Source organism: Salvelinus sp. IW2-2015, linkage group LG5, assembly GCF_002910315.2.
Source record: "Salvelinus sp. IW2-2015 linkage group LG5, ASM291031v2, whole genome shotgun sequence".
NCBI classification, from domain to species: domain Eukaryota; kingdom Metazoa; phylum Chordata; class Actinopteri; order Salmoniformes; family Salmonidae; genus Salvelinus; species Salvelinus sp. IW2-2015.
The window spans coordinates 31,177,476-31,192,800 of NC_036844.1; the positions used below are offsets into that span (position 1 = coordinate 31,177,476).

Genomic DNA, 15,325 nt, shown 5'->3' on the forward strand with positions numbered 1-15,325 from the left:
ACCAATAGGAAGCTCGTAGCTACAGACAAATTTCTAGTCTAGAGGAATGCGAATTTAGAAAGTGTTAATTTGATCATTTGAATGCTTTAGTTAGTTACGTGTGTGTTATTGTATATCTACAAATGTTCTAATACTGTTATCTAGGAAAATGCCATTGCATGGACCCTAGCCCTGGATTAAAAATCACCCGGTTCCAGTCCAGGACGAGGTTTACATTTGGTTTAGTCAAAAATGATAGAACTAATCTGTTATCTGTGGTTTAGTCTGTTCTGGGTCCGGGAAACTAGCCCATATACATCTGTGGGGGGCTGCTGACAAACCAGTGACTGTGATTACAGAGCAAGCATACTGTGAGTACAGGGATGGGATTATCCCATTTCTGCCACAAGAGTAGCGATTCAGGTTTGAACAGAAAACTTGAACCAGGCAGGCAGCATCCCTGTAGGCAAAGAATAAGCACACAGACGTCAATGTCCTGACTCCCGACCTCTTGGTAGAATACATGTTTGTTTTTCCCCTTTTTTTTTGTAACAGGGCGTTCCATTGAGACCAGGTCTCTTTTGCAAGGGAGCCCTGCATTTTACAATTACACAACAAATAACACAGGAAATACACCAGAAAATAATAATACAAAGAGAATACAGAAAAATAAAGCACACTCAGGAAAAACAATAACATTTCTCAGCAAACTGGTTTTCAACATACAGAGAGCAATTAAAATAAATCCAAATCCAAAAGGTGTTTCATCAATACAATATTTTTTTGTTGTTGTAAATTTACAAAACAGTTGGAGGATGCGGGCATCGATCCCGCTACCTCTCGCATGCTAAGCGAGCGCTCTACCATTTGAGCTAATCCCCCGATATGTCAGTGTCGGACATGGGACAATTTAACCCTGTAGTTATTTGACTCGTCGTTCTGCGGTGCTATACATATAATGCAAAGAAAACATGAAATAGCTCAGATAATGTACATATCATTATAGTTCTGCACAGTGGCAGCCACAGTGAGTCTACGCAAAATAAATATTTCCCATTTTCTCTTTGTTTAATCTGAATGATTAAACTTGGTATTACTGTAGACCGAGTGGGTGGGTGGAGTGAGTACAGTATCTGCTGTATAACAAGAAGATGGCGAGCGGGGTTGGAAGTGAGTAAATGAGTCTGTTGTCAAATTATATGATTTTTAATGCATGGCAACCAGATGTTCATGACTCGTTTGTACTATAGTCTTGTGGATGATGTAACGTTACACGGCATTGCAAATCGGCGAATTCTTAATAGCCTACCCATGCTGGCATGAGCTTTGAATGAATGGCTCACTCTTCCCTTCTCGCTAGACAACGTTAGCTGACCAGTTAGCAGTAGCTCGCTAGCTAGCTATTCTAAGTCACTAGCAAAATATTGCTAGTAGGTGCTTGTGCGGAAGTTCATCCTTCCATATGTCTGATTAGAAAGGTGTTGAGATGAGTGCTTCATGACTTTTGAAACATTCGTAGGGCATTTTGTAACAGCTCTCAAGATGGTAGCTAGCTTTAGGAAGCGCAACATTTATTTTCACCCCTCCTCCATACATTTGCTTGGTATTCAGTGTGGCCTAACCGCCTCAGCTATTTATCTGAGAGTTTATTTCATAATAGTTGTACCTAGTTGACAACAATGGGATTTGTTTTGCAGGATCTTGGAACATCCTGACCTGTAAAAGAGGATGTGATTACCAGAAATTGTATTTTTGGATATTACATGTTCTGTAATGACTCTGTCCATACCCGTACTTCCCCTCCACTCCTTATCTGCAGAACACAAGTTGCTCTCCATGGGGCCAACGGAGCCATGGTCGGTGAGGGAGAAGCTGTGCTTGGCTACCTCTGTCATGAAGAGCGGGGACCAGAACTGGTAAAGCAGCACACGTTTAAGCCAACATCATGTTACTGTTCCTATGTTTTTGGACAGACCAGTCAAATCTTAGCCAACCACCAACTTTCACTGAGTAAAGACTTCCAGTAATGGAAACATGCATTAGTCCATCTGTCACACAATTGATAATGTGAGAAAAGATTTTGGAATAGAATTGGTCAGTTGAATAGGAATTGTGATGATGCAATAATAGGATATCTATCCATACCCACAGGGTGTCTGTCAGTCGAGCCATCAAACCATTTGCAGAGCCAGGACGACCCCCTGATTGGTTCTCACAAAAGGTAGGATATGCTCCAATAAATGAACACCATGAACAAACAAGAACCTGATGATAGCATCTGAAAGAGATTTGCATTTGGTGCCCATGATGATGCAGTAAACTTATGGACAAGGGTTGATTGAGTGAAAGAGGTGGCGTGGGCCCTTTGCATTAACTCTACTTTCCCTAGCACTGTTTGTTTTCCATCAGTGTTCTCTTCCACTGCCCTGGCCTGTCAATAAACTGAGTACATATATGCAGCCTGTTGAAATAAAGGAAATAACTGGCTTATCTTCTCTTTTCCTATCTCTCTATGTTTCTTCTAGCACTGTGCTTCCCAGTACTCAGAGCTCCTGGAGACAACAGAGACCCCAAAGTGAGATCAGCAGTCACTGTTATTTTCTGTCTTTTTCTGTGTGTGGCTGGATTTGTGATTGTTCTGTTGTTGCATTTCCTATGATCAGAGGGGGGTTGGAGAACATGGGTAGTATGTTAGTGTGAAGGGGGGAGGCATTGGTTTATGGATGACATGATCTTGTCTGGATGGCTTATGTTTATGGCACGGTATCTCTCCCCAGACGGAAACGTGGTGAGAAAGGTGAGGTGGTGGAGACGGTGGAGGATGTGATAGTCCGCAGGCTCACGGCAGAGAGGATTGATGAACTGAAGAGACTGATCAAAGACACACAGGAGAAGCACAGGTACACAGATTGTGGCAGGTAGGTAGGTAGCCTAGTGGTTAGAGCGTTGGGCTGGATCGAATCCCCGAGCTGACAAGGTAAAAATCTGTCGTTCTGCACCTGAGCAAGGCAGTTAATCCACTGTTCCCCGGGCACCAAAGACGTGGATGTCGATTAAGGCAGCGGAAGACACATGTCAGTTGAATACATTCAGTTGGACAACGGACTAGGTATCCCACTGTCCCTGTGTGCAATCTCTGATAGAGGGACAATCTATTCAAGAGACTATAATGACCTTCAGTAGATATTTTCTGCTACTTGATTGACCCAACTCTGATGTCAGTTGTTGACCTGCTGCATTCACAGGAAGCTGAAGACTGAGGCAGAGCTGATCCAAGCCGGGCACCTGGACTCCAAGCTAGAGGATCTATGGGGAGAGATTGTGCAGTATGACCCTTTTATCTGTCAGCCTTTGTTACTATTTCTTTATCTATTTACATTACAGGAGGCTTCTGAGGGAAGGACGGCTCATAATAATGGCTGGAATCGAGTGAATGGAATGGTATCAACCACATGTAAATAAGGTGTTTGATACCATTCCATGTATTCTGTTCCAGCCATTACTATGAGCCCGTCCTCGTAAATTTAGGTGCCACCAGCCACCTGTGATGTACATGTATATTTGTATTTTTCTGAGAAACTTTACTTTCTGTGCCTGTCAGGAAGAAGAAACAGGAACAGGACGAGGCAGACGTGAAAAGGAAGGTCACTGACGCAGCCTATCTAGGTAAAAGATAACCCGCTTCATGCACACCACCAGCTGCTTTTGCCTGTAGCTTTTCTTAATCTACTCAGTAAATATAACCGTATTTTCTGCTATTGCTCCATGGGCACCCCTTTGTATATGTCTCACTCCAAACGTTGTAAAACACAATATACCAGATAGTATACAGGTTGATGAAGATGTAGTTATGTTTCTTCAATGATTCAATAAACCCACAGGGGATGTTGAAATAAAAAAACATCATGCCAAGGGGTTTGGATGAGGAGCTCTATCAGAAAGTATATCGAAGGCTGAGATAGATGTGTACACAGCCACAAAGGTGGTCAAAGTGAATAGTAGATCAATTGTAGTGTGATTGGTCAAACTAAGAACAGTCTCACCCCGCCGCCCCACCCCCCTTCCAGCCAGACAGGCGGTGAAGAACACCCCTAAAAGAGTGCCCAGTGTGACCGTGCGCTCTCCCCTGGGGTGCGGCTCGCCAAGCCTCGAGTTCTGCCAAGGGGACACACCCCAGAGCACACCCGAGGACCCCAGCACCTCAGTGACTGTGAGTCCCTGTCAGCTACAGGGGAACGGGGCAGGGGCAGGGGCAGGTAGAGAGATGCTTGGAGTTCAGTAGAAACATTCTTGATTTGATATCAATTAGATGTGTTGGAACGTGCTACACAGAATGCCTTTTCCTCGGCCTGCCTGCCTCTCCTTTGCATGTTATTCTCCCCCTGTTCCCTTTTCCCAACTTCATTTTCTCCCGTCCTTTCTGTAGGCACCAGGAGTAGCAGGGTTCATGCCCCTGACTGAGGCCTGTGGGCTGGGTGGTGCAGAGTCAGGCCTGGGCACTCTTCTGGATGAATCCCCACAAAAGAAGCTCTTGGGCCAGAAAGCCACGCCGCCACCATCCCCTCTCCTCTCTGAGCTACTGAAGAAAGGCAGTCTCCTACCCACAAGCCCCAGACTGGTATGTCTGAGAGGAAATAGTATTCCATAGAGATTGTTCACTTTTATAAGATTTTAAAATGTAACTACCCAAAGCCATTTAAACATCTCAGACACATCGTCAGATGAATCCTCTTGCAGCTTCAGAGTGCTGTGTTTGTCTTATAGGTTGGAGATGGTGACCTGCCTGGTAATATGACAATAGCACATGACCTACAGCTCACAGGCTCTGTTCTACTTGGCAGTCTAGCAACAGGTACACACACTCACACTTCTCAGTCCCTCCAGGACTTTGCGATTCTGCGATCACCCCTACAAAAAGGGCTCGCAATTTTAACTAATCACAGCATTTTTACCTCATAAATTAGTTCAATCAAGTCAACAAATGTTTTCCCCATCTCTAATAGTTCAAATGTAGTATTGCTTAGTGTTGCATTTTGATTAGATCAAGGCTCTACCTGCTCTCTCTGCACGCTCTGTGTGTGTGTGCGTGTGTGTGTCCGTGTGTGTGTCCGTGTGCGTTAGGTGCCCCTACACTTTCTCGTCTGCTGGAGGCTGGGCCTCAGTTCTCAACTCCGCTGGACTCCTTGGCCAGCAGCACAGACTCCTCCAGTGTCCTTCTCACTGCTGCTTCACCCCCCACTATGGACTCCCCCGCCTCACTACACACAGGTCTCTCCCTTTCCCTTCCTGCCTCCCTCTCTCTGCTTCTATACTGTACAATCACTGCCTATCCGTTCTCTTCATTTTTTTGTCAACACTTCTTCCCAAGCATCTCCTCTGTGTCTGTCATCAGATTGTGGCCATAAGTGTGTGATCAGTCTGTCACCTGAACGTCAGACTCCTGTACATGACTTGTCAGTCCATCTCATCTCCTCCAACATGAAGCACATCCCCATGAATATGTCCTCAGTCTGTTGTCTTTACCCAGAGATTGGATTTGAATCATATAAGACTGTTAGTAATCCCTATATATATGTGTGTGTGTGTGTGTGTGTGTGTACAGGAGGGAATGAGGTGGGGGCCTCCCAGCCTGGCCCAGGGGATGGGACAGAAGAAGACCTAGTGACGGTGTCCTACATGGCAGAAGAATTGGACCTGGAGACAGTGGGGGACATCATCGCCATCATCGAGGACAAGGTGCTCCTTCTACGCCTCACACACCTAAAAACATGAGATGTGTTCGAATACCCATACTAACATAATGTATACTACAGTCGTGGCCAAAAGTTTTGAGAATGACACAAATATACATTTTCACAAAGTCTGCTGCCTCAGTTTGTATGATGGCAATTTGCATATACAGTAATCCCTCGTTTATCGCGGGGGTTACGTTCCGAAAATGACCCGCGATAAGTGAAATCCGCGAAATAGAAAACTTTTTTTTTTTTTTCAATTAGCAACTATTACATGTATACAAATACAGTGACTCACGTGTAGGCCGTTTCGTCGACATTATGGGTTTAGGAGAATGTTCGAAATTACAAGATAATTTGGTCCAACTTAATGTAAATTTGCCAAGCTGTTTTATGTACGTACACATAACTGCACGAGACGACAAAATGATAGCACAATTCGTAGCATTTTTGATACAAGAAGCGGGAGTGAGTTTTTAGCGAATCAGAATGCAGAGCACAATGCACCAAAAAAAAAAAAAAAATGCATTAGAAATCCGCGAAATAGCGAATCCGCGATAAGTGAACCGCGAAGTGGCGAGGGATCACTGTACTCCAGAATGTATGAAGAGGATCAGATGAATTGCAATTAATTGCAAAGTTGCCATGCAAATGAAATGAATCCCCCAAAACATTTCCACTGCATTTCAGCCCTGCCACAAAAGGACCAGCTGACATCATGTCAGGATTCTCTCGTTAACACAGGTGTGAGTGTTGACGAGGACAAGGCTGGAGATCACTCTGTCATGCTGATTGAGTTCGAATAACAGACTGGCAGCTTCAAAAGGAGGGTGTCTTGTAATCATTGTCTTCTTCTGTCAAACATGGTTACCTGCAAGGAAACACGTGCCGCATCATTGCTTTGCACAAAAAGGCTTCACAGGCAAGGATATTGCTGCCAGTAAGATTGCACCTAAATCAACACATTTATCGGATCATCAAGAACTTCAAGGAGACGGTTCAATTGTTGTGAAGGAGGCTCAGGGTGCCCAAGAAAGTCCAGCAAGTGCCAGGACCGTCTCCTAAAGTTGATTCAGCTGCGGATCGGGGCCCACCAGTACAGAGCTTGCTCAGGAATGGCAGCAGCAGGTGTGAATGCATCTGCACGCACAGTGAGGCGAAGACTTTTGGAGGATGGCCTGGTGTCAAGAAGGGCAGCAAAGAAGCCACTTCTCTCCAGGAAAAACATCAGGACAGACTGATATTCTGCAAAAGCTACAGGGATTGGACTGCTGAGACTGGGGTAAAGCTTGTCCGGAGAAACAAGGTGTGCGCTACCATCAGTCCTGTGTCATGCCAACAGTAAAGCATCCTGAGACCATTTGTGTGGAGTTGCTTCTCAGCCAAGGGAGTTGGCTCACTCACATATTTGCTCAGAACACAGCCATGAATAAAGAATGTACCAACACATCCTCCAGAGCAACTTCTCCCAACCATCCAGGAACAGTTTGTGACGAACAATGCCTTTTCCAGTGTGATGGACACCTTGCCATAAGGCAAAAGTGATAACTAAGTGTCTGTCGGGAACAAAACATTGATTTTGGGTCCATGGCCAGGAAACTCCCCAGACCTTAAACCCATTGAAAACTTGTGGTAATCCCTAAGAGCGGGTGACAAACAAAAACCCACAAATTCTGACAAACTCCAAGCATTGATTATGCAAGAATGGGCTGCCATCCAGTCAGGATGTGGCCCAGAAGTTAATTGACAGCATGCCAGGGCGGATGCAGAGGTCTTGAAAAAGAAGGGTCAACACTGCAAATATTGACTCTTTGCATCAACTTCATGTAATTGTCAATAAAAGCCGTTGACACTTGTGAAATGCTTGTAATTATACTTTACTATTCCATAGTAACATCTGACAAAATATCTAAAGACACTGAAGCAGCAAACTTTGTGGAAATTAATATTTGTGTCATTCTCAAAACGTTTGGCCACGACTGTACATATACAACATACTATATACTATTAGTTAATTTTAGTATACTGTAAACGAACGGTATCCTTTCAGTTGAGCATATTAGCGCTACGCCTGTCTGCCGGAAGTTGATGCTGTTACTATGCAACCTTTTGCTAGCATAACAAATTACTAGCTAGACATTTTACAACTTCGGGTGTGTTAGTAAATTCAATCTGGAGTGCCAGAGTGCATTCTGGGCATTCGTAAATTCCGAGCATTGTCAGCTTGTCCGTTCGTAAATTCAGAGCGTTTCCCTCTCGGAGTGTTCAGAGTGCACACTGGACGCTCTGGCCGAGGAGTAGGGTTGATCCGAGCGTTTGTTCTGACCATTACAACACCGGCAGTCAAGCACACAAAATAACTGGCTAGCTACTTCCAGACACCAATGAGAGAACACCTCACTCTGACCATTTTTCTCGCCCGAGCAGAGCTGGTTAGTCTGTTTTCATGTTATCCAGAGCGTTGGTGACTGTGCTGCAGAAAACAATTTAATTACGTTTTTTTGCCGACGTTTACTGACACCGGCCATATTCAATGGGTGTTGAGTGTTCGTAAATTCATCAGTTATTCTGCACTCTGGCACACTCAGACGAGAGTGTTCTGAAATCAGAGTAGACAGTCAGAGTGAATTTGTGTCCATTGAGAACACACAACGACTAAACCACTTAGCTAAGAATGACGTGAATAATCAAGTCAATAAATGTTGGGTAGTTAGTTGTATTAGTAGCCAACCTTCTTTAGGTAGCTAGCTAACATACCGGTACCTGAAATGATATGCTATGTGGTGTGTAAAGGATAGCGTAGCGAACAAATTGTTAACCAACATAACTTGTAGCATTATTTATTTGAAAAGTCATTACTTTATTACATTGCTCAACATTTTCTTAACATTTGTCATAATTAGTTAAAGCAATGAATTTGTATCCGCTCTCATCGGACTTGGGCTGCATATTTTCTGCCATTTTCTTCAAATCTATAAACGTTGTGAAGCCATGCACATTTTGGGAAGAATTGGATTAATAGTGAAATAGTGTCCACTGCTTGTATACTTCGTATTTTGGCAAATGTAGAATGACATCCGGGAACTTTTGGCATACTAACTATATCCATATTATGACCAATAAGCATACTATATACTCAATTTACATCACAAATAGTATGGTTAGTGCGGTTAGTATGAGTATTCGAACACAGCTATGGATTGATACTCAACTGTTCTGTCTATAAAGCCATAGTGATATCAGCCTCCTCTTCTTAATAACAGTACATTTAATAGGTTTTCCTGAGGTGTCTTTAAAGTGACAAGCTGTGACCTGTCATCCTACAGGGTGATGAGAATACTGAGGCTTTGGATGCGGCTGCAGTGGAGGCTGCTCTGTCCCTGTGTGAGGAGACAGGCCATGCCCTGTCTGGCCATTGGGAGCCAGGGCCCTTCAAGTCCCCTGAGTCTGACCCTTCTGGGTCCTCACACCTCTCCTCCCTTGCTGGTAGTCTGGAGGTGAAGAGGGAGGTCCTGCAGTTACGGGGTGGGACCTCTGCATGTGACAGCCAGGACAACTGTCCCTCAGGGTACCCACACCCCCTGGGCATCAGCGGCCTTCCTTCCTCCTCCTGCTCGTCTATGATGCTGGAGCACAGCCAGGCTATTGGGGCTCGTCTGCAGCCTGGGGCCATGGGCGGGGCCGATGGGGAGGGAAGCCCAGTCTCTCCTCACGCCACCATCAGGTGTGAGAGTGAAGAGTGGACGCAGCAAGGAGCTGCACATGCAGGTCACTTATAGCCCTGGCACATCAGACTGACAGTCATACACAGAGGCCCAGACACCTGCCTTGGGCACAAGCTCTTGAGTAAACACGTTTGCCACCTGTTCTCATCATCACTTCCTGTTTCTCTTTTCACTTTCTCTTTCTCCCTCAGACTCCGAGGATGGCCCCATGACAAGAAGACATTCCAAGGTACACCCCCCCCCCCCCCCCCCTGAGGAGAGAAAAGTTGTGTGCTGATACTCTGTTGTCCTTGTGTTAGAACCTGAAATCACTGCTGTAGAATCCATCCAACTCACTCTCTCGCCTCTCTCTCTCTGAACTCTGTGTAGGACGTGAAGGAGGAAAGAGGGGGTGAGTGACGGAGAGGAGGGGAGTGCCTCAGAGCTAAAGAGGGCCTGGATGGGGATGGGGGGATGAGGAGGGGGACGGAGCAGAGGCCTAACCTGTCGGAGGCAGAGGGGGAGACCGAGCTTGGAACCCCCAGCAGTGAGAGTGAGGACGGCTACAGTCTGCACACAGCCTCCTCCTCTCTGCAGCTCCACACCACTGCAGACTCTATCCCAGCAGCCCTGCCTCCTCCCAGTTGTGAGTGACACACACAACACACACACCACACACACACACACCACACACACACACACACACACACACACACACACCACAACACACACACACACACAACACACACAACCACCACCAGGCATGTCCTATATCTGGTCAAAACTCCTTCTCTCTTTTTCTCTGTCTATTCAGTTCAATGTGCAGTGAGGACCAGGAGCCAGACAGGCTCAGAAGATCTGGAAAAAAGCCAATCATGCTGGTTGGCGTGCAGCTGCCAATCATAGGTAAGAATCTTCACTCATGGAACCCCGGGCTATAACAGGATCCTGCCTGCACCATGCTCCAGGCCTCTCATTTCAGCTTTTGAAAGTGATATATTTGCTGTTTTCCTGATGCAGGTATGCTAATGTCATTCCTGCAGCCTGTGACTGATGACATTGCCCCAGGTACCACAGTATTGTTCACAGGTATAGCACTGCACAGGGAACAGGTAAACACTGAACCAACTACCACAAGGGAACAGGTAAACACTGACCACATTGACCAGGGAAACAGGTAAACACTGACCACTGGCCACAGGGGAAACAGGTAAACACTGACCACTGAACAGGGGAAAACAGGTAAACACTGACCACTGACCACAGGGGAAACAGTAAAACACTGACCACTGACACAGGGGAAACAGGTAACACTGACCACTGACACAGGGGAAACAGGTAAAGGCACTGACCACTGACACAGGGGAAACGGGTGACACAGGTAAACACTGACCACTGCACACGAGGGGAACAGTACACACTGAACACTGACACAGGGAAACAGGTAAACACTGACACAGGGGGAAACAGGTAAAACACTGCACACTGACACAGGGGAACAGGTAAACCTGACCACTGACACAGGGAACAGGTTAACACTGACCACTGAACATAGGGAACAGGTAAACACTGACCACTGACACAGGGAACTGGTAAGACACTGATCACTGACACAGGGGGAACAGGTAAACACTGATCACTGACACAGGGGGAACAGGTAAACACTGATCACTGACAAGGGGGAACAGGTAACACTGACCACTGACACAGGGAACAGGTACACTGACCACTGACATAGGGGAACAGGTAACACTGACCACTGACACAGGGGGAACAAGGTGAAACTGAACACAGGGGAACAGTAAACACTGACCACTGACACAGGGGGAACTGGTAAACACTGACCACTGACATAGGGAACAGGTAAACACTGACCACTGACATAGGGAAACAGGTAAACACTGACCACTGACACAGGGGGAACAGGTAAACACTGACCACTGACACAGGGGGAACAGGTAAACACTGACACTGACACAGGGGGAACATGTAAACACTGACCACTGACACAGGGGGAACTGGTAAACACTGACCACTGACTTGGGAAACAGGTAAAACACTGACCACTGACATAGGGAACAGGTAAACATGACCATGACACAGGGGGAACAAGGTAAAACTGACCACGTGAAACAGGGGAACAGGTAAAACACTGACCACTGACACAGGGGGAACTGGTAAAACAACTGACCACTGACATAGGGGGAACAGGTAACACTGACCACTGACATAGGGAACAGGTAACACTGACCACTGACATAGGGAACAGGTTAAAACAGCTGACCACTGACACAGGGGAAGCGGTAAACACTGCCACTGACATAGGGGGAACAGGTTAACACTGACTACTGACATAGGGGAACAGGTTACCTGACCACTGACATAGGGGAACAGGTAAACACTGACCACTGACATAGGGGAACAGGTAAACACTGACCAGACACAGGGAAAACAGGTAAACACTGACCATGACATAGGGGGAAACAGGTTAACACTGACCACTGACATGGAACAGGTTAACACTGACACTGACATAGGGGGAACAGGTAACATGACCACTGACATAGGGGGAAAGGTTAACACTACCACTGACATAGGGGAACAGGTAACACTGACCACTGACATAGGGGGAACAGGTTAACACTGACCACTGACACAGGGGAAACAGGTAACACTGACCACTGACATAGGGGAAACAGGTAAACACTGACCACTGACATAGGGGGAACAGGTTAACACTGACCACTGACACAGGGGAAACAGGTAAACACTGACACTGACATAGGGGAACAGGTTACACTGACCACTGACATAGGGAACAGGTAAACACTGACCACTGACACAGGGGAAACAGGTTAAACACTGACCACTGACATAGGGGGAACAGGTTAACACTGACCACTGACACGGGGAAACAGGTAAACACTGACCACTGACAAGGGGGAACAGGTTAACACTGACCACTGACACAGGGGAAACAGGTAAACACTGACCACTGACATAGGGGGAACAGGTTAACACTGACCACTGACATAGGGGGAACAGGTAAACACTGACACTGACATAGTGGGAACAGGTTAACACTGACCACTGACACAGGGGGAACAGGTAAACACTGACCACTGACACAGGGGAAACAGGTAAACACTGACCACTGACATAGGGGGAACAGGTTAACACTGACCACTGACATAGGGGGAACAGGTTAACACTGACACTGACATAGGGGGAACAGGTTAACACTGACCACTGACACAGGGGAAACAGGTAAACACTGACCACTGACATAGGGAACAGGTGCTTTCTTTGCTGGCTTGGCCTTCCCTTTCAGTCTATCTGTCCGACAACCTGACCACCACGCTCCTCTCTCCTCACCCCTCTATCCTCCTCCACCACTCTCTCTCTTCCACCCCAGGCCCATGGACCTGTCCACCATTAAGAAGAACATTGAGACCGGTCTGATCCGCACCACGGCAGAGTTCCAGCGGACATCATGCTGATGTTCCAGAACGCGTTTATGTACAACAGCTGTGACCACGACGTGTCCACATGGCTCTGGAGATGCAGAGGGACGTCCTGGAACAGATTCAGCAGTTCCTGGCCACACAGCTCATCATGCAGACCTCCGAGTCTGGCGTCAGCGCCAAGAGCCTGAGGGGCCGAGAGAGCACCCGCAAGCAGGACCCCTCGGACAAGGTGTTCTGCTCATTGGGACGGCACGGGGTAGTGGGTCTATAGATAAGAATGGGAGAGTGGGGGAGAATGGAGAGTCCAGGAGAGGAAAGGAAGTAGGGATTTGGGGATGCAAGGAGAGACAGATTAGGGGTCCATTTAACCTCAGAGGAAGGAAAGGGCACAAGTCTCTTACCATTGGCAGGCAGCAAAACACAGTGTCCTAGATTTTATATGGGGCACATGTATGTCAGCCATAGTGTTTTCTTAATACATTATCTGTGCTTCACTGTTCATTTTATCCATTTCCCCATTGACATCCTTCACTATTCTCCACTATGATTGTCATGGATGGAGACCATAGGGTTGGTTGGCTTCTGGGCTTGATGGTGTTAAACTCATGAATAGTAGATAGGAACCTGACTCCCTCAGATGTATGTCTGGTAATACTGTTGAATTGCATTACAGACAAGACATAAAATAGTTTAAAACCATGCACTGCTCCCATACCTGTGCATTATTAAACTAGCACAAAAAAAGAAACGTCATGGACTGTCTTCAAAGATAATTAATAGAAATCCAAATAACTTCAACGATCTTCATTGTAAAGGGTTTAAACACTGTTTCCATGCTTGTTCAATGAACCATAAACAATAATGAACATGCCATCGATGTGGAACGGTCGTTAAGACACTACAGCTTACAGACGTAGGCAATTAAGGTCACAGAAAATGCTAAGGACACTAAAGAGGCCTTTCTATGACTCTGAAAAACCAAAAAGAAAGATGCGCAGGGTCCCTGCTCATCTGAGTGAACGTGCATTAGGCATTCTGCAGGGCAATAAATATTGCCATGTCCGTATCGTGAGATGCCTAAGACAGCGCTACAGGGAGACAGGACGGACAAGCAGATCGACCTCCAACACCTGCACAGGATCGGTACATCCGAACATCACACACTGCGGGACAGGTTACAGGATGGCAACAACAACTGCCCGAGTTTACACCAGGAATCGCACAATCCCTCCATCGGGTGCTCAGACTGTCCGCAATAGCTGAGAAGCTGGACTGAGGGCTTGCGGCCTGTTGTAAGGCAGGTCTCACCAGACATCACCGGCAAACAAACGTCGCCTATGTGGCACCAACCCACCGTCGCTGGACCAAAAAGAGCAAAAAGTGCTCTTCACTGACGAGTTGCGGTTTTGTATCACCAGGGGTGATGGTTGATCGCGTTTATCATCGAGGAATGAGCGTTACACAGAGGCCTGTACTCTGGACGGCGATCGATTTGGAGTGGAGGGTCGTCATGGTCTGGGGCGGTGTGTACAAGCATCATCGGACTGAGCTTGTTGTCATTGCAGGGCAATCTAAACGCTGTGCGTTACAGCGGCATCCTCCTCCTCATGTGGGTAACCCCTTCCTGCAGGCTCATCCTGACATGACCCTCCAGCATGACAATGCCAACAGCCATACTGCTCGTTTCTGTGCGTGATATTCCTGCAAGACAGGAATGTCAGGTTCTGCCATGGTCAGCGAAGAAGCCCGGATCTCAATCCCATTGAGCACGTCTGGGACCTGTTGGATCGGAGGGTGAGGGCTAGGGCCATTCCTCCCAGAAATGTCCGGGACCTTGCAGGTGCCTTGGTGGAAGAGTGGGGAACATCTCACAGCAAGAACTGGTAAATCTGGTGCAGTCCATGAGGAGGAGATGCACTGCAGTACTTAGTATCTGGTGTGGCCACAGCTGCATTGACTGCCACTTTTGATTTTGACCCCCCTTTTGTTCAGGGACACATTATTCCATTTCTGTTAGTCACGTGTTTTGTGAACTTTTCAGTTTGTCTCAGTTGTTGGAATCTTATGTTCATACAAATATTTACACATGTTAAGTTTGCTGGAAAATAAACACAGTTGACTAGTGAAAAGGACGTTTTCTTTTTTTGCTGAGTTTAGGAACAACGTGAGAACAAAGGTCACTGTGAGTCCACGCAGTTCAATTTCTCACAACTCTCAATTGATGCATACTCTGACACACGCGCACACCACTTTCTTGTCCATCCTTTCATAGCCTCTGTGTCTGTTGGCTTTTTGTGTATGTGTGTGAGTTTGTGTTCACGTGTATTTTGTGTGTGTACCTCAGCTTGTTATATAATGTATGTGAAGACAGCCATGGCAACACTCCAACCTTGTGTTCCCCTCCAGTTTCTCGAGCTCTGCCTGGTAGATAGCAGGAAAGGTC

The 15,325-nt window shown here is 46.5% G+C and overlaps 1 protein-coding gene and 1 non-coding gene across 2 annotated transcripts in view; one reads left to right on the top strand and one right to left on the bottom strand.

The window, feature by feature from the left end:
• Positions 1–788: 788 nt before the first annotated feature.
• trnaa-agc (transfer RNA alanine (anticodon AGC)) lies at positions 789–861 on the bottom strand. The gene has a single exon. It is a non-coding gene; the product is annotated as a tRNA-Ala (tRNA).
• A 4-nt stretch (positions 862–865) lies between these two features.
• The window catches only part of LOC111963722 (bromodomain-containing protein 8), a 20,590-nt gene continuing 6,130 nt past the window's right edge, over positions 866–15,325 (top strand). Inside the window, 24 exon segments of the mRNA XM_070443700.1 lie at positions 866–1,149; positions 1,799–1,895; positions 2,131–2,200; positions 2,505–2,554; positions 2,757–2,879; positions 3,225–3,305; positions 3,581–3,645; positions 4,047–4,189; positions 4,406–4,597; positions 4,744–4,831; positions 5,101–5,247; positions 5,582–5,715; positions 9,038–9,479; positions 9,628–9,665; positions 9,806–9,819; positions 9,821–9,869; positions 9,871–9,914; positions 9,916–10,031; positions 10,034–10,061; positions 10,230–10,255; positions 10,258–10,321; positions 10,436–10,448; positions 10,450–10,480; positions 10,483–10,504. Coding sequence (XP_070299801.1) covers positions 1,131–1,149; positions 1,799–1,895; positions 2,131–2,200; positions 2,505–2,554; positions 2,757–2,879; positions 3,225–3,305; positions 3,581–3,645; positions 4,047–4,189; positions 4,406–4,597; positions 4,744–4,831; positions 5,101–5,247; positions 5,582–5,715; positions 9,038–9,479; positions 9,628–9,665; positions 9,806–9,819; positions 9,821–9,869; positions 9,871–9,914; positions 9,916–10,031; positions 10,034–10,061; positions 10,230–10,255; positions 10,258–10,321; positions 10,436–10,448; positions 10,450–10,480; positions 10,483–10,504 — 2,096 coding nt within the window. The 5' untranslated portion in view covers positions 866–1,130.